Source organism: Mercenaria mercenaria, chromosome 6, assembly GCF_021730395.1.
Source record: "Mercenaria mercenaria strain notata chromosome 6, MADL_Memer_1, whole genome shotgun sequence".
Lineage (NCBI taxonomy): Eukaryota > Metazoa > Mollusca > Bivalvia > Venerida > Veneridae > Mercenaria > Mercenaria mercenaria.
In genome coordinates, this window is record NC_069366.1 from 20,080,670 (window position 1) to 20,099,802 (window position 19,133).

The following is a 19,133-nucleotide window of genomic DNA, read 5'->3' on the forward strand; positions in this document are numbered from 1 at the left end:
CAAATAATGATTGTAAAAACAATAATAATGGCAAAATCAACAGTAACGACAAACAAGAGCACAGCCTACAGGTGCCATCGTCTGCAAGTGCCGACACCTTAACCACTAGACCACCGCTCCTGACTTTTCCCTTGGCATCTGTTTGCAAGATTTGGTCAGGACAACCTAGCTTTATCCTGAACATTGGTTTACAAGCATCGGCCAGGACAACTCGACCTTCCCCTTGGCATTGGTTTGCAAGAGCTGGACAGGACAAACTGACTTTTCCCTTGGCATTGCTTTGCAAGAGTTGGTCAGGACAACCTGCCCTTCCTCTTGGCATTGGCTTGCAAGACTTGGACTGGACAAACTGACTTTATTATTAGCATTGCTTTGCAAGAGTTGGTCAGCACAATATGACTTTATCCTTGGCACTGGCTTGCAGAGTTGGACAGAACAGCCTGACCTTCCCCTTGGCATTGCTTTGCCAGAGTTGGACAGGACAACTTAACTCTCCCTTTGGCTTTGTTTGCAATGTAGGACAGGGCGACCTGACCTTCCCCATGGTGTTGCTTTGCAAGAGTTGGGTAGGACAACCTTTCTCTTGCTTGACATTGCTTTGCATGAGTTGGACAGGACAACCTAACTCCTCCTTGGCATTGCTTTGCAAAAGTTGGACAGGACAATCTAACTCTTGCTTGACATTGCTTTGCAAGAATTGGCCAGGACAACCTAACTCTTGCTTGGCATTGGTTTGCAAGAGTTGGACAAGACAACCTTACTCTTGCTTGACATTGGTTTGCAAGAGTTGGACAGGACAACCTAACTCTTGCTTGGCATTGGTTTGCAAGAGTTGGACAAGACAACCTACTCTTGCTTCACATTGGTTTGCAAGAGTTGGACAGGACAACCTAACTCTTGCTTGGCATTGGTTTGCAAGAGTTGGACAAGACAACCTACTCTTGCTTGACATTGGTTTGCAAGAGTTGGACAGGACAACCTAACTCTTGCTTGGCATTGGTTTGCAAGAGTTGGACAGGACAATCTAACTCTTGTTTGGCATTGGTTTGCAAGAGTTTGACAAGACAACCTACTCTTTATTGACATTGGTTTGCAAGAGTTGGACAGGACAACCTACTCTTGCTTGACATTGGTTTGCAAGAGTTGGACAAGACAACCTAACTCTTGCTTGGCATTGGTTTGCAAGAGTTAGACAGGACAATCTAACTCTTGCTTGGCATTGGTTTGCAAGAGTTGGACAGGACAACCTAACTCTTGCTTGGCATTGGTTTGCAAGAGTTGGACAGGACAACCTACTCTTGCTTGGCATTGGTTTGCAAGAGTTGGACAGGACAACTTAACTCTTGCTTGGCATTGGTTTGCAAGAGTTGGACAAGACAACCTACTCTTGCTTGACATTGGTTTGCAAGAGTTGGACAGGACAGCCTAACTCTTGCTTGACATTGGTTTGCAAGAGTTGGACAGGACAACCTAACTCTTGCTTGGCATTGATTTGCAAGAGTTGGACAAGACAACCTACTCTTGCTTGACATTGGTTTGCAAGAGTTGGACAGGACAACCTAAATCTTGCTTGACATTGGTTTGCAAGAGTTGGACAAGACAACCTACTCTTGCTTGGCACTGGTTTGCAAGAGTTGGACAAGACAACCTACTCTTGCTTGACATTGGTTTGCAAGAGTTGGACAGGACAATCTACTCTTGCTTGACATTGGTTTGCAAGAGTTGGACAGGACAACCTAACTCTTGTTTGGCATTGGTTTGCAAGAGTTGGACAAGACAACCTACTCTTGCTTGGCATTGGTTTGCAAGAGTTGGACAAGACAACCTACTCTTGCTTGACATTGGTTTGCAGGAGTTGGACAGGACAACCTACTCTTGCTTGACATTGGTTTGCAAGAGTTGGACAGGACAACCTAACTCTTGCTTGGCACTGGATTGCAAGAGTTGGACAGGACAACCCATTTCTTGCTTGGCATTGGTTTGCAAGAGTTGGACAGGACAACCTACTCTTGCTTGGCATTGGTTTGCAAGAGTTGGACAGGACAACCTAACTCTTGCTTGGCAGCGGTTTGCAAGAGTTGGACAAGACAACCTACTCTTGCTTGACATTGGTTTGCAAGAGTTGGACAGGACAACCTAACTCTTGCTTGACATTGGTTTGCAAGAATTGGACAAGACAACCTACTCTTGCTTGACACTGGTTTGCAAGAGTTGGACAGGACAACCTAACTCTTGCTTGGCATTGGTTTGCAAGAGTTGGACAGGACAACTTAACTCTTGCTTGGCATAGGTTTGCAAGAGTTGGACAGGACAACTTAACTCTTGCTTGGCATTGGTTTGCAAGAGTTGGACAAGACAACCTATTCTTGCTTGGCACTGGTTTGCAAGAGTTGGACAAGACAACCTAACTCTTGCTTGACATTGGTTTGCAAGAGTTGGACAGGACAACCTAACTCTTGCTTGGCATTGGTTTGCAAGAGTTGGACAGGACAACCTACTCTTGCTTGACATTGGTTTGCAAGAGTTGGACAAGACAACCTACTCTTGCTTGGCATTGGTTTGCAAGAGTTGGACAGGACAATCTAACTCTTGCTTGACACTGGTTTGCAAGAGTTGGACAAGACAACCTACTCTTGCTTGGCATTGGTTTGCAAATGTTGGACAGGACAACCTAACTCTTGCTTGACATTGGTTTGCAAAAGTTGGACAAGACAACCTAACTCCTGCTTGGCATTGGTTTGCAAAAGTTGGACAAGACAACCTAACTCTTGCTTGACATTGGTTTGCAAGAGTTGGACAGGACAACCTAACTCTTGCTTGACATTGGTTTGCAAGAGTTGGACAGAACAATCTAACTCTTGCTTGGCATTGGTTTGCAAGAGTTGGACAGGACAACCTACTCTTGCTTGGCATTGGTTTGCAAAAGTTGGACAGGACAACCTAACTCTTGCTTGACATTGGTTTGCAAGAGCTGGACAAGACAACCTAACTCTTGCTTGGCATTGGTTTGCAAGAGTTGGACAGGACAACCTACTCTTGCTTGACATTGGTTTGCAAGAGTTGGACAAGACAACCTACTCTTGCTTGGCATTGGTTTGCAAGAGTTGGACAGGACAATCTAACTCTTGCTTGACATTGGTTTGCAAGAGTTGGACAAGACAACCTACTCTTGCTTGGCATTGGTTTGCAAAAGTTGGACAAGACAACCTAACTCTTGCTTGACATTGGTTTGCAAGAGTTGGACAGAACAATCTAACTCTTGCTTGGCATTGGTTTGCAAGAGTTGGACAGGACAACCTACTCTTGCCTGGCATTGTTTTGCAAAAGTTGGACAGGACAACCTAACTCTTGCTTGACATTGGTTTGCAAGAGTTGGACAGAACAAGCTGACTCCTCCTTGGCACTGCTTTGCAAAAGATGGACAGGACAACCTAACTCTTGCTTGGCATTTGTTTGCAAGAGTTGGATAGGACAAACTTTCTCACTGGCACTGGTTTGCAAGAGTTGGGAAGGGCAACCTAACTCTTTCTTAGCTTTCCCTTTAGTTTGGTTTGCAACAACCTGACTTTCCCTTCAGCATTAGACTTAATTAGTTTGTAAGAGTTGGACAGGACAACCTGACCATCCCCTCAGCTTTGGTTTGCAGGAGTTGGACAGAACAACCTAACTATTGAATAGCTTAACATTCTCCTTGGCTTTGTATAACTTATGTACCTATCCTTTGTACTTAAAGACATGAATGTCAAACTGACATTGTCATGTTAAATACAAAATAAAACACACCTCTATGAGAGACAAAGCCTTACAAATGCTAAACAAACAATTCAATTTCTAATTTAAATCGCAATTTGTCTAGTATTGTATTTCCTGTTCAACACAAATAAAGCACTAAAACAACTACAAAAAGAAAATTTCATCTAGAATTTTCCACAGCTTTCTTTAATCAGTCTGGCACAGTGCCAACTAACCTAGATTTTTATACCTCCTACAGCATTATACATGGTGTCTTGTAGGAATTCTAATTTGATATTCTTAGATTGCAGATCTGCTACATATAACGGCAGTTTTGTCTTACAATGTCTGCCTAGACTCATCAGGTGAAATATTTCTAAATTTGAACTCACTCTTACTGTGCCAAGTCAGATTCAGTCTATATTTTTTTTTTTGAGAATTCATAGAAATGTGTATTACTGTATTGTTATTTTGTGGACTGCTAAACTGGCAAATGAGGGCAGCACTACTGCAAAGGGTAAGAGTGTCATACTCATAACCTAGTTGTTGCCTGATCATACAGTGGGTGTATGACAGTGTGCCATGCTGCTAAACCTAGTTCTTGTCTGTTCATATCATAGTGAAATGAGAGTTTGTTTGTTTGTTTTGGGTTTATTTATTTATTTTATTTATTTGGGTTTTACGGCACACCAACACAGTATAGGTTATATGGCGCCAAACAGGACTACAAATTTTGGTTCCACATCTCATTTACATCTAAATAAAAACATGAGGTATGGAATCAAAATTTGCCTACCTGCTGGAATCACAGAGTTACTGCAAAACCAAGTGTTAAGACCCTATTAGTCGCCTCTTACGATCATGCAAGGGTAAGGCAGTGGTTCCAATTCTTTTCATACACTTGTTTTTTTTTTCAACAGTATTTCAGTAATGGCGGGCACTAACCTAACCAGTGTTCCTGGATTCTGTACCAGTACAAACCTGTTCTCCACAAGTCACTGCCAACTTCTCAACATGAATCAGAGGTGACGGATGAATGATTTCAGACACGTCTTTTATAAAATCGTCAAAGAGAACATACGCCCCTCCCGGGGATCGAACTCACAACCCTGTAATCCATAGATCTGCGCTCTCCCTATTGAGCTAAGCGAGTGGGCTAAGTGAATGGAGTGAAATGAGAGAGTGCCACACTCCTAAACTAGTTGTTGCCTATAAAAAACATACATAAATCTTAGCAAAAGTTTTATATCTATATAATATAGCCAATGGATTATAGTAAAATTACAGCCAGTGGTGTTTAGCCAGTTGATTATAATTAATACAGTACAATATAGCTTAAATATTTTCTCTTCTTTAAATGAAAAATAAACCAGCCATGATTAACAACTGGTAAACCAGAAAATCTACTCTACATACCCTTCTGTATGCACATGACAACACCAGCTAGCAGGGTCCACTCTCTTCCTACTTGTGGCTTCCCAGTCTTCCCCAATCTGTCATATTTCTCCACACACAATTTAGCCACCTTTTCTCCAAAATCTGGATCTGCCTTCCAGTCCATCACTCTGTCAATCAGTGAAAATGTTCTTCTTACTGTGAAGTATTAAAGACTTCACCTGTATATCCCACAAGCATGTCTGAAGACATGTTGCTATGTGCAAGAAAGTGCATTGTGTATTTCTTAAAATTATGAAACAACATGATTGTGTACATGTCATTATAATTATGTTTGATATCTGCTTCGTAACTTGCACTGGCCATTAAATCGTACTTTAACATCAAATATTATGAGAATTTATGCAATCTGAACATATTTTCTTTAAAAGCACTTTCAGCACCTAAGAATGTTGTATATAAACATATTTACTAAGCTTTAAGGCAGTTCTACATATTTTTTACATTGGAAGTATGTGATTAAAATCATTAAAAATATTTGTGTGTTTCAGCGCAATGTAATAATATTTTAACCCAGTGAACATCATTTGCAATATTTTTTAAGGGTGGTGCAGCCACTCATGAAAATGTAAAATATGAGCCGTGCCATGAGAAAACCAACATAGTGGGTTTGCGAACAGCATGGATCCTGACCAGCCTGCGCATCCGCGCAGTCTGGTCAGGATCCATGCTGTTCGCTTTTAAAGCCTACTGCAATTAGAGAAACCATTAGCGAACAGCATGGATCCTGACCAGACTGCGCGGATGCGCAGGCTGGTCTGGATCCATGCTGGTCGCAAACCCACTATGTTGATTTTCTCATGGCACGGCTCAAATATAGTGTTCATGAATGTAAGATATTTGCTGCAGGACAGTGTCAGTTATTATTATACATGCGGACACTACACATAAAGAGACAAAGGCAAATACCTATAGAAGTATTCAAATGTATACACAATATATCACACATGTATGTAAACATATATCATATATCTGTAATCTCGTCAAACTCTTTCAGGAAGGTAAAAACACAAGAAATCCTAAGGACTAAAGCATACTGTAAGAAAAGCTTGAGGTCTGAAGCCACCCAGGTCTGGAATTATCTCCAGAATGAATTCTGTACAACTTATTTTGGCAAGTTCAGACGACAAATTGACAGACCTGGGCCCGTATTCATAAAGCTCCTAAGGGAAAATTTCCCTAAGGGACTAAGTAAGGGAAAAGTTCCGAAGCATTTTGTGGACAATTGTCAGGATATTTGGAATGTCTAACAATATTGTCTCATACAGTCTGGCATAGTAATGAAGATTATCAATAAATCTTATATAGTTTACAGTTTACACTTTTCTTTTGTGCTATGTTGTTTAGGAAATTTTACAAAATTAAGGATTTTCCTAAGTTTCCTAAGTTTTCGTCTTAGGAGCTTTATGAATATGGACCCAGGAGTGGCTTCAAATGAAAATGTTCCAAGTGCCTTTAGTACTTTTTATTTGCTCCTTGTGTACTCTACAGTTGTTTCAATTCTAATATCAGTTGGTAGCATATTTATTTTATGCTCATATGCATGTCAGCTGTTTTCCCTTTTGTTGCTTCAGTTTTTGTTGTTTTGTTTTCTTTGCATATATTTATTTGCTTGACAACTGCAACTGTTGATAGTTATGGCAATTTTTATAATTCCATTTACTAGGTTTCTTAAACATGTTAAATGTTTGCATCAGAATAGCTGTTGCTGATGCAAATGTATCCTTTAATTTTACCTACTGTAGATATGACTGGGTTTTCATTATTTCAGCTGATATTATGTCATTTATGAACTACAGTAATATACAATGTCATGTAGTATGGTTAATCTTTGGTATACTACCCCCAAATTTCATAACTGAAAACCTAAACAAATACTACATGTAATTTATGTAACCATAAAATTAAGGAGTTCATTTGTATCAACAGTACTATGCATTATGTAAAAATCAGTACACGCTGTATACATGTATGGCTGGTCACAATATAAATGTGACTGTATACTGTTACTAAACAAGAGTGCCATACTGTCACAAAATACGCCTGTCTAAATATTCAGTTGCGTATCAAAAAGATTTAGAGTAGTTCAAGGGCCATAATCCAACAGTGCCTGGGGCGATTTGGGTGGTTATCGAACTTGGCTGAGATATTATGCCCACAAACATTGCCACCAAATTTGATGAAGATCGGATGAAAACTGTTCAACTTCGAGGGCGGACAAGGCTAAATTAGCAAATTTTGAGTAATTCAAGAGACATAATCCAAGAGTGCCTGGGGCGATTTGGCTGGTTATCAAACTTGTTGAGATATTATGCCCATAAACATTGTCACCAAGTTTGGTGAAGATCAGATGAAAACTATCCCATTTAGAGAGCGGACAAGGCTAAATTTGCAGTTTTTCAAGTAATTAAAGGGCCATAATCCAAGAGTGCCTGAGGCGAATTGGCTGGTTATCGAACTTGGCCGAGATATTATGCCCACAAACATTGTCAGCAAGTTTGGTGAAGATCGGTTGAAAACTGTTTGACTTAGAGAGCGGACATACTTTTGGAAGCCGCCCGCCCGCCGCCCACCACGGTGTTCACATGACATAATACACCCATTCTTTCAGAGACGGGTGTATAAAAAATGGGAGTTTTTTATTATTACCGACTGTTAATGGTGTGTATGCATATCGGATCCCTCTCTGTGGTAAATGAGAAAACAGATCCCTCTCTGTTCCCACACAGGACCTTCTATGTGGTAAACAATAAACTTCAACTTCACCGCTTTGTCAGGGAGCTCGGAAAATCAAAATTTTTGTCCTGAACACAGATTTGTGCATAAAAGCGTATAAACAAAGGGAAGGCATAGCTATATACTCTTGCTTTTTTATCGTTACATTTGTTTTATCAGTTGACACAAGTCCAAATGAAGATGGAATGTAGATGGAGGGTACCAGCTCGGATGAACATCAGGCCATGTTTATGAAACTTAATACAACTTTCCTTGAATACAGCAAGTATCTGGTACCTTAGACCTGAAGTTGTTGATCCCATCTTATTTGTAAATACACTTTATGTGGTTATTTTCATAATAATTCCTTAAAAGCACCCTACCTCGATTTCGTTAATGCACAGCATCCCTCTTTGGTGGTGTAATTTTGCCTCACAGGATCCTTCTTGACTCTGCACCCGGCACGGGAACGATCTTTGACAAAATTTTCTATTTACCACAGAGAGGGATCTGATATGTATACGCACTGTGCTGTTACTGCCTGACATTTTATAATTAATTATTTTACGTTAAAAAGATTTATCTTATAAGGTGTCTACAGACAGATGGAAAAATCACAGGCACGAATAGATCTGGGTTGATTCCTATCTGCGCCCCCAGAAGTTGCCGTGTAAGTGTCAATTCAGCCATGTCATTTCCACGCCAATTAAACTGTAGCGTTCCACAACGGAGCTGCTTAAGACCATGGCCATATTTGATATATGCTGGGACACTGTTTGATGTTATTCCGCCGCTGATTTCAGTTTACGGTTTTGCGGATGACCATACTGCTAATAAATGCTTTAAACCATCATCTCCAACAGTAGAATCCCAGGCAATACAAGAACTTGAACAATGTGCTAAAACAATCAACAACTGGATGAATGAAAATAAGCTCAAAATGAACACTTCCAAAACCGAGTTCATCATGTTTGGTAGTAGGCAACAGCTCTCTAAGTGTTCAACTGACAAAATATGCATTACGGAGTTACGCCATTTTCTTCCAATGTTTACCAAATTAATTTGCTACCAAATCGGACTTATTTCATTGAAAATTGGATGAAAACACACACTCATTTATTTGATAACATCAATCTACATTATTTTGGTAAGGGTAGGTACATGTTGATGCATTTCTGTTTTCTATTTTTCATGTCAAAATCATCAGTATTTTTATACGAAAATGGGTGGGGTAAGGAATTTACATAATTTATGAGTTGTGTTCAGACCAATTTAGAGCTTCGTTTTTTTTTAAGTCCTCGAGTTGAATAATGTTAATGCATGTTCACCTTCATTTCAGACCTAAATTGAGACTTGGTTTCTACAAATTTAATCTGTTAAGAAAGTTTAAAGTTAGAACAAAAGGGAGTGAGCTTAGAACTGTAAGATAGCACGCTCGACTTTTCTCAGTGATTGACTCTAATTAAAGCTTTGCCAGTAAAAAGGGCATAATAGGCAATAGCTTTGTATGTAACAGAGATATTAGACATTATATAAAACTTTAACAAAAAAAATGAAGTTAAAAAGTGGCATAACTCTGTCAAAATTCAGATCAAGAGTTATGAGGATTGTTTCTTCTGGTGTAGACTTATATACATTACTGTGTGGCCAAAAATGTTGGATTTTGCCTCTAGTTACGTGTCTGCGCGCTTAATTTATGTCGATAAAAAACCTCCAGTTTTGAGACCCCAACTCCAGCTGAAAAATGGCAAACCTCCAGTTTTGGGATTCTGAACTTATCACATGTATGTGCATTGTAGGTGATGAAGTGAAATCAGTGAGCTTTATTCGATATCTAGGTGCATTCCTGGATGAAAACTTGAATCTAAAAGAGCATGTAAAACGAAAGTGTAGAACAGCAATGCTCAACTAGTTCAGAATAAAATGTATCCAGAAATATCTTACCAAAGAGGCTACCGAAACCCTTGTCCTGTCATTGGTGATATCCCATTTAGATTATTGTAATGTCATTCTGTATGGTATTGCTCAAAGCAAAGTAAACACAAGACCTGTCCGTAAGACAGCCAAGCTCGACTATTCGAAATATTGTCCCAGAAGCAGGAAAATATTACCCAAGAAGGTTAAATATCAAAAGAGTTTTAAGTTCAAAAGGGGGCATAATTTGGACTTGCTGCTATCAACTAGTTTTATAACCCCGAAGGCACATGTGCAGCTTCAATTCAATATCTGCATTAGTTTTGGAGATAGAAACTCGCATGTAAAACTTTAACCAGAATTTTCAAAGTCCAAAAGGGGGCATAATTTGCCCAAAATACATGCCAGAGTTATGGGACTTGACCCAGTGAGGTTGGTAATTGATCTAGAAAAAGAAAAAATAAGTTTAAAATCTATATGCCTTTTAGTAATTGCTGTATGTACTTGCACGCAAAACTTTAACCAGGATTTTCTAAGTCCAAAAAGGGGAATAATTTGCTCAAAATACATGTAAGAGTTATGGGACTTGATCCAGTGAGGTTAGTAACTGATCTAGAAAAAGAAAAAGTAAGTTTCAAATCTATATGCCTTTTAGTAATAGCTATATGTACTTGTACGCAAAACTTTAACCAGAATTTGCTAAGTCCAAAAATTTAAAGGGGGCATAATTTGGCAAAAATGAAAGTCAGAGTTATGGGACTCGATGCTATCAACTAGTTTTATAACCCCGAAGACACATGTGAAGTTTCAAATCAATATCTGCATTAGTTTTGGAGATAGTAACTTGCATGTAAAGCTTTAACCAAAATTTTCTAAGTCTAAAAGGGGGCATAATTTGCTCAAAAGACATGTCAGAGTTATGGGACTTGACCCAGTGAGGTTGGTAATTGATCTAGAAAAAGAAAAAATAAGTTTCAAATCTATATGCCTTTTAGAAATAGCTGTATGTACTTGCACGCAAAACTTTAACCAGAATTTGCTAAGTCCAAAAGGGGGCATAATTTGGCCAAAATTAAGGTTAGAGTTATGGGACTTGCTGCTATCAACTAGTTTTATAACCCCGAAGACACATGTGAAGTTTCAATTCAATATCTGCATTAGTTTTGGAGATAGTAACTTGCATGTAAAACTTTAACCAAAATTTTCTAAGTCCAAAAGGGGGTATAATTTGCTCAAAATACATGTCAGAGTTATGGGACTTGACCCAGAGAGGTTGGTAATTGACCTAGAAAAAGAAAAAATAAGTTTCAAAGCTATATGCCTTTAATTGATGGCTGTATGTACTTGCATGCAAAAACTTAACCAAGGTGTGATGCCGACACCAGGGTGAGTAGAATAGCTAGATTCTTCGAATAGTCGAGCTAAAAATGCAACGAATTCAGAACATGTGTGCAAAACTTGTCCTAAATGGAAGAAAATATGACAGTTCCAAGCAAGCGCTGTATGATCTTCACTGGCTACCAATCAAAGCCAGAATCACATTCAAAATGCTCACCTACATGTATAATTGTTCAGTTGGAAACTCTCCAGAATATCTTTCTGAACTTCTCATAAAACAAAGACAGACAATGAACTTGCGTTCTTCAAATTCCGTTACTGGGTGTTTCGTTGTTCCTTTCAACAAGCGCAAAACATTCAGCGACAGAAGTTTTGGTACTGTTGGACCTAAACTCTGCAATGAATTGCCTCTCGAAATAAGGAACTCAGACAAAATAGATATTTTCAAAAAGAAGTTTTGGAAATTACTTTGCACTTTTTTAGAGATTGTGACTGTAATTTTTAAGAGATTGAAGTAACGTGAACTGGATGATTTTATTGTGTAAATACATTCGAATATCAACTATTTTATAACAAATACAAAATACAGTTGTTTGTTATAACTTCTGGACATGTCACAATAACCCACTTATTCTTACTTAATAACAAACAGCTATCTTACTGTATCTTAATGTTCTAATATTTTATTAATCTTACCTGATGCCTGATCTTTTGTTTAATGCTTACTAAATAGTTTATTCACAATGATATTTATGTTCATTTATGTCAGATGTCATTTAAAATATCTTAATTTTTGTCGTATTTTTTTATGTATTTGTAAAACGCCATTGAATGTTTTGCCTAAAAACAGGCGTTTAATCAAATAAAACAGTTTCAGTTTCAGATCTATCTGACCTGAGACAAAAAAAAATGAAGACCAGACTGACAAAGATCCCTGTTTTCATACAGTATCCTAGGTACGTTACTGCCACCTGTGGTGACGGGACGGGGAAGCGTCTTATAAAATTTCAAAAACAATGGTGTCACAGTCGGGATTTATATAAATCCCGACTGTGACCCCATTGTTTTTCTCTGTTGTAGAAAACAATTATTGCTTATTCATTACAACATTATGTGTGAACGATAAATTAGTTCTTGTGGCCTGTAAACAACAAGAATTGAAAGACATCTTCAAATGTGTTCAAAATACATACATAAATAAATACCTAATTCACACTGATATTCCAGTTACAAATGGCGTAGCGGAATATAAGGTACGTAACTCTGCGGTGGACAGTAACTACGATAATTTGATTTTTGCTGTTTATTGTGTTGTTGTTGTGTTGTTGCTGGATGTTCTTGATGGGCTTTAAATTTCTCAATTACAGTTTTTAGATATATTTTTACTCACATATTTTTAGGTAGATCTACTTAATGGTACCAAAGGCGGGTCCAGCAAAGCCTCTAGAGGGGTTGTGGCCCGGGTATATCCCCGGGAAAACGTTTGGCAAGCAATCTGACTTTATATTTGACCATGAATATTTGAGAAAATGCCATTCTTTAAATTTGTGTCTCTTAAAATAAAAATGCAATCTGACCAAGTGGATAGCTTTTTGGACTGACTATTGTGTGCTCCAACCACTTCAGTAGTTAAAATACTTTTGATAAAAAGTTTTGTATGGCGTACCGTTAGGGTCGAAAATGCCGATTTAGCTTTAATTTATAAGACAATTCGGAATTAGTATGACGGTCACCCTGAATTAAGATAAATCTATTTAGCTTTAAGACAATTCGAATTAGTATGACCCAGGGTCGGACATATTCCAGTTAGTATGACCCAGGTTCGGAATTAGCTTAAAGCTATTTCATTTAGTACGACCCAGGGTCGGACATATTCCAATTAGTATGACCCAGGTTCGGAATTAGCTTAAAGCTATTTCATATTTAGTACGACCCAGGGTCAGACATATCGGAATATGTCCGACCCAGGGTCATACTTATTGTAACTATGTCCGACCCAGGGTCGTACTAAAGACGGCTGCCGCAATTGAGGGTCATACTATTTCGGAATTAGCTTAAAGCTAATTGGAATATGTCCGACCCAGGGTCATACTTATTGGAATATGTCCGACCCAGGGTCGTCCTAATTCGAATTGTCTTAAAGCTAAATAGATTTATCTTAATTCAGGGTCATACTAATTCCGAATTATCTTAAAGCTAATTGGAATATGTCTGACCCAGGGTCATACTAATTGGAATATGTCCGACCCAGGGTCGTACTAATTCGAATTGTCTTAAAGTTAAATAGATTTGTCTTAATTCAGGGTCGTACTAATTCGATTTAGTATCATACAAATTGAAATTGTCTGACCCAGGGTCGTACTAAATGAAATAGCTTTAAGCTAATTCTCAACCAGGGTCATACTAATTGGAATATGTCCGACCCTGGGTCGTACTAAATCGAATTGTCTTAAAGCTAAACCGGCATTTTCGACCCTAACGGTACGTCATAGTTTTGGATAAAATTATTGATATCTCAATTTTAGGCTATCGAAAGTGTATGTTTTGCCAAATTTGAGGGCGGGTGCCATGCCCCCATTCCCTGTGGATCCTCCATTGTGTATTTATATGCACCAAATTTGCAAACTTCTATCACTGGTCTTTGTAAAGTAATCACTTGTGCATGCAGACCATTTGCAATATGCTACAACTCTCAAAGTAATTACATGCAAGTTGGCGAGCGAAGTGAGCCGAAAAAAAAAAACAACAGTAAATAGATAGAAATGGCTTTAACAGGATGTTGATGGAATGATGTTTGCAAACTTTGCCGAAAAAGGGGATGCGTTCGCACCCGTCACATCCCCTCTGAATACGCCCTTGTGTCAGCAATAGATGGAAATGATTTCCACTTAACAGCTGTCCGGGGGCAAACAATAATCTTGACTGTCTTGTGTAGGGTATTAAATAATTATTGATGTTTACATCAACTTGATCATTGTCCATTTTTGCAAAAGTATATGAAGTAAATGATTTTCTTCTACTTTCTAAAGTCTCCCATTTTAGATTTCTCAGTATACATGTGACGTGTCTGGTCCTTACTGTTGACAAATCTTGGTGCAATTCATATGCCACCATATAATATATACCATGAGATTTTTTTTTTTTGCCACTGATCCCGTTTATATATTCTCTTTTTAATCCCCCGCCACTTGTGGCGGGGGGTTATAGGAATGGTCTCCGTCCGTCCTTCCGTCCTTCCGTAACATTTTGTATCCGCTCTGTATCTCCTAAACCCATTGAAGGGTCTTCATGAAACTTGGATCAAATGATCACCTCATCAAGACGATGTGCAGAACCCATGAGTCAGCCATGTCGGTTCAAGGTCAAGGTCACAACTCAAGGTCAAAGGTTTGAGCCTTCCATTTCGTGTCCGCTCTGTATCTCCTAAACCCCTTGAAGGATAATCATGAAACTTGGGTCAAATGATCACCTCATCAAGACGATGTGCAGAACACACAAGTCAGCCACGTCGGCTCAAGGTCAAGGTCACAACTCAAGGTCAAAGATTTGAGCCTATCATTTCGTGTCCGCTCTATATCTCTTAAGCCTCTTAAAGGATAATTATGAAACTTGGATTAAATAATCACCTCATCAAGACGATGTGCAGAACCCATGAGTCAGCCATGTCGGCTCAAGGTCAAAGGTTTGAGCCTTCCATTTTGTGTCCGCTCTGTATCTCCCAATCCCTTTGAAGGATTTTCATCAAACTTGGGTCAAATGATCACCTCATCAAGACAATGTGCAGAACTTATGAGTCAGCCATGTTGGCTCTTGGTCAAGGTCACAACGCCGGGTCAAATGTTTGAGCCTTCCATTTTGTGTCCGCTCTGTATCTCCTAATCCCCTTGAAGGATTCATATGAAACCTGGGTCAAATGATCACCTATCCAAGACGATGTGCAGAACTCATGAGTCAGCCATGCCGGCTCAAGGTCAAGGTCACAACTCAAGGTCAAAGGTTTTAGCCTTCCATTTCGTGTCCGCTCTATATCTCCTAAACCCCTTGAAGGAATTTTATAAACCTTGGGTCAAATGATCACCTCATCAAGATGATGTGCAGAATTAATGAGTCAGCCATGCCGACTCAAGGTCAAGGTCACAACTTAGAGTCAAAGGTTCGAGCCTTCCATTTTGTGTCCACTCTGTATCTCCTAAACCCCTTGAAGGATTTACACTTTTAAACTTTGGTCAAATGATCACCTCATCAAGAACTCATGAGTCAGCCATGTCAATTCAAGGTCAAGGTCACAACTCAAGGTCAAAGGTTTGAGCTCTGTATCTCCTAAACCCCTTTTAGGATTTTCATGAAACTTGGGTCAAATGATCACCCCATCTAGACGATGTGCAGAATTTATGGGTCAGCCATGTCAGTTCAAGGTCAGGTCACAGCTCAAGATCAAAGGTTTACCCTTTCACTATCCATAGCAGTGGCGGGGGATTTAGCTGTCTTTCAGACTGCCTTGTCTCTTTTAGTAACATAGTGACTAAATGCTTGAGCTACCTTTTCCGTAATAAGGTTTACCTCTGATATAAACAATACCGTTGATGTTATACACCTGTCTAAAGAACTCCCATGGTTCTAATAGGAAGTTTTAATATTTCAAAATAAATTGATTAGTTTTGAATTTATTGTCAAAATGATTTTGTTTGGAGTATCTGTCATTATGAATTTCAACCATGTTTGATCCTCAAATCTAAAAAAAGTCGATTGTTACAAACCTTTCAGGACATCCTTAGTTAAAAAGCATTTTTTTTCTGTCGAAATTGTGATTTTATCCGATTTTTGAAATTGAGATACACATTCTGAATGGTCATAAAATGAATATTATTTAACATCATTTGTGTAAAACTTCAAAAAAATCATACTAACACCCTTAGAGAACAGGCTTTTATCTTGTAAAGTAAATGCTCAATAGAAATAACAAACTGTAGGAGCTAGTGGGGACTGTTTTGGCCGATCGAAATGTTGACTACTTCATTTTATTTAATTTCAGCTATTGTGCAATGGTTATAAAACAACTGCTCCATTGATGAATTCTTTAGCGCCTACACAAAAAGATCCTTTGCTCGATCCCCGGAAGGGACCTTTATTAGGATTTTCCCCTCAAGCTTACTGTAATGGCACAAGAAGTGCTTGCCAGATTTTAGTGGTGGTAGGTAAATCTAGACAGACTCTTTCAACCCAGACAGTTCATTTAGCGCCTAGTCTAAATATACAGATTTATCTATTGATCAAGCGTCCATCACGTAATTTACGAAATGAACCGTTTTAGCGTAATCATCACGTGGACTTTTACCAAATAACAACATATACGTCATTGCATTATATACAGATCACCGCCAGCGGGATCAATTTGAATCGTAACTCATATTTTCCACCCTTGGGACATTCTAGGTCACAATTTCAATCAAAGCCGTGGAATATAGTTACAGCTCTCATTACAAAATTCCCTCGTTTTGATTGATTCTTAAATTGGGTTTCCGCTTTGGTGCACACCAGGGGCAAATGACCAATATTTTGTTTTATGATGTGAAGAGAAGGATTCATTGAGGCAAACTTAGTATTTTGTAAGCAACAGAAATTAAGTTACGTGCATCGCAAAATTCGAAAGGTCACTAATGATGATATTAGTAATAAGAAAAACTATGACAATGAGATCACTACCCTCTTCTACACTGACGTATATATAGTTGCTAGTCATCAAGGACTTCCGGTAACACGGAACTGCTTCATAATGTAACTGTACTGTGACTGCAAACAGCCTTAGTATGTTCATCTTGCATGCATAGGGTAATGTTAAATTATATCTACATGCTGTGAAGATTTAAATCCATATTATGTATATGCATTCAGTGAAATATTTGTCGCTTGAGCATTTACGCATCGAACGCCAGAGTTGAGTCGAAGGACTTCTGTGGTCAGCTTCTTTTTATGCTTTTATTATTAAAGCTTTGATTTCTCCAAAACTTTGGTAACTCACCTTTTTCCTCTAGATATAAAGAGCGCTCGGTGTTAATTATACATCAAACTACACGTAGAGATGGAACCTAAACTTTTTAAAGATAGAAAGACATTGAATAAAGTCTGCAGTCCTTCAAATAAACAAAAATGATTTTACAAATGCGAAAATTATGAAAGTTGTGTTTATATTAATAACAGAAGTTTTAATATTGAATTTTAAGCTGTGACCACAAAGAGTGATGACTCTTGCCTGAGGAAAGAACTTTCAAACAGAGATATCTATCAGTTTACTTCCCATGCAATTACACATGAAAAGGGGTTTAGACGTAATATCGCAATTCTTTTAACAACTAAGTCAGTTAGAATATATCCGTATGTGTTTGATTTACCCTTAAAGAACTGCTTCCAATGTTTTTTATCAGCTTATTTATGGTAAAAATTAAGTCTAAACAAGCCGATAATAAAATGAAATATCGCTTACTATTTTATTGTGAAGGTAATACAGTTTTGTTTGTATCAAAATGTCACATTTATGAACAGGTGTTGTAATACCTGACAGGTAGGATTAGCAAAGCTTCAGTTAGATTGATCTGTATATCCTATGCCTACTACACGCACTGTAAGTATATTCGCCACATATCTTGTATGCCACAGTTTATATTTCATCTCCATATTCTTTGACAGGGATTTTAATAAAAATACAATATTTCTATATCTACGGTGCAGTACATGCACTGTGAAACAATGGAGTCAGACGTAACGGTGCCAATGTGATATGTTTGATGAACCACTGGAAAGATTTATCTTCCTTTTTTAACTAATGGGGAATGTACGTCAGGTATTCACTTTGTCGTAACTGCACAAGCGCGTCAAGTGGTACGGGTAGCAGTCAAGCATTTCATTAACAAATATTTTCATTATGTCCAAATTACTAACGATGTAACTCATTGCAGACTTGGAGCGGTCTTCTGCGCATGCCCGAAAGTGATTATCAATTGTAGCGCACGGCAAAAATATGCATATTTTTGCATGTCCGCATGCATTTAGTGTACAATATGCATAAAATACTGACTAAAGGTTAGGGTTAGTATCACCATGGTTACAAAATATATACATTTAAGATATTTTCGTTCAAATTTAGTTAATCCGGTATGTACCGGAGTCTGTAATTTATACCGGCGCTCCAAGTCTGCATTGAGTCACAGTCAATTACTAAATGCGAGATGAGCATAAAGCTACTACGACATGCTTTAAACAAAGATGTGAAAGCAATGTTCATAACTTCATAGTGCTAGCTGGGTAGAGTTTTGTTTCAAAAGTAATTGTTACTCTGATAATTTGTGAAACATTGAGCTGAATTGACTGTGAACGTTTGTATTGGCAAATCGGAATTGAATACGTCAGACTCAACCTAACAAGATAGAAACAGACAAATTTGGAAAAGCCCATAATAACTTTATCTAGAAAATTGAAGCTAGTTTCGTAACAGACATGTCAAATATTTCAATTTCTCTAGAAAGATAATTGAATAAAAGAATTAATTTCTCCTGTGAAGTTACTGGGGTTAGACAGTTGAAGTGAACTGAGCGTCTTATCTTGACTATTCACCTTTACAAGCTGTAACCCATGGTATCCCGTTAGGGCCACAACATTAAATGTAAAAAACAACAGTATAACGTAACGTTAAACCAGCATAAAATGATGGTGAAAAGTCAAAACTTTGATGGTCAAATGTCAAAACTTTGATGGTAAAAAGCCGAAACAACCATGGTGAAAAGTCAAAACAACGAAACGTTGGTGGTGAAAAGTTGTAACAACGAAACATCGATGGTAAAAAACTGAAACAACTTAATGAAAGTCGAAATAATTAGAACATTTCACGATCTTTGTTTCGCTCTTACGGCATTTAAAGATCATTGTTTCGGCTTTTTACTATCATATGCCACGATGGCCCTAACGGAACACTGTAGTAACCTGTA

At 38.2% G+C, this 19,133-nt stretch overlaps 1 protein-coding gene across 2 annotated transcripts in view; it reads right to left on the reverse strand.

Moving 5' to 3' along the window:
- LOC123549474 (tRNA-specific adenosine deaminase 1-like) overlaps nucleotides 1–12,389 on the reverse strand; it is a 56,053-nt gene extending 43,664 nt beyond the window's left edge. The window contains exons 1-2 of one of the 2 annotated variants that reach the window (XM_053545341.1): nucleotides 12,360–12,389; nucleotides 5,149–5,297 (exon numbers count right to left, since the gene is read on the reverse strand). In XM_053545341.1, coding sequence (XP_053401316.1) covers nucleotides 5,149–5,293 — 145 coding nt within the window. In that variant the 5' untranslated portion in view covers nucleotides 5,294–5,297; nucleotides 12,360–12,389. Of the gene's footprint in view, nucleotides 1–5,148; nucleotides 5,298–6,649; nucleotides 6,815–12,359 lie in introns of those variants that run through there. The other variant, XM_045337607.2, reaches the window with a different exon arrangement.
- Between the last annotated feature and the right edge of the window lie 6,744 nt (nucleotides 12,390–19,133).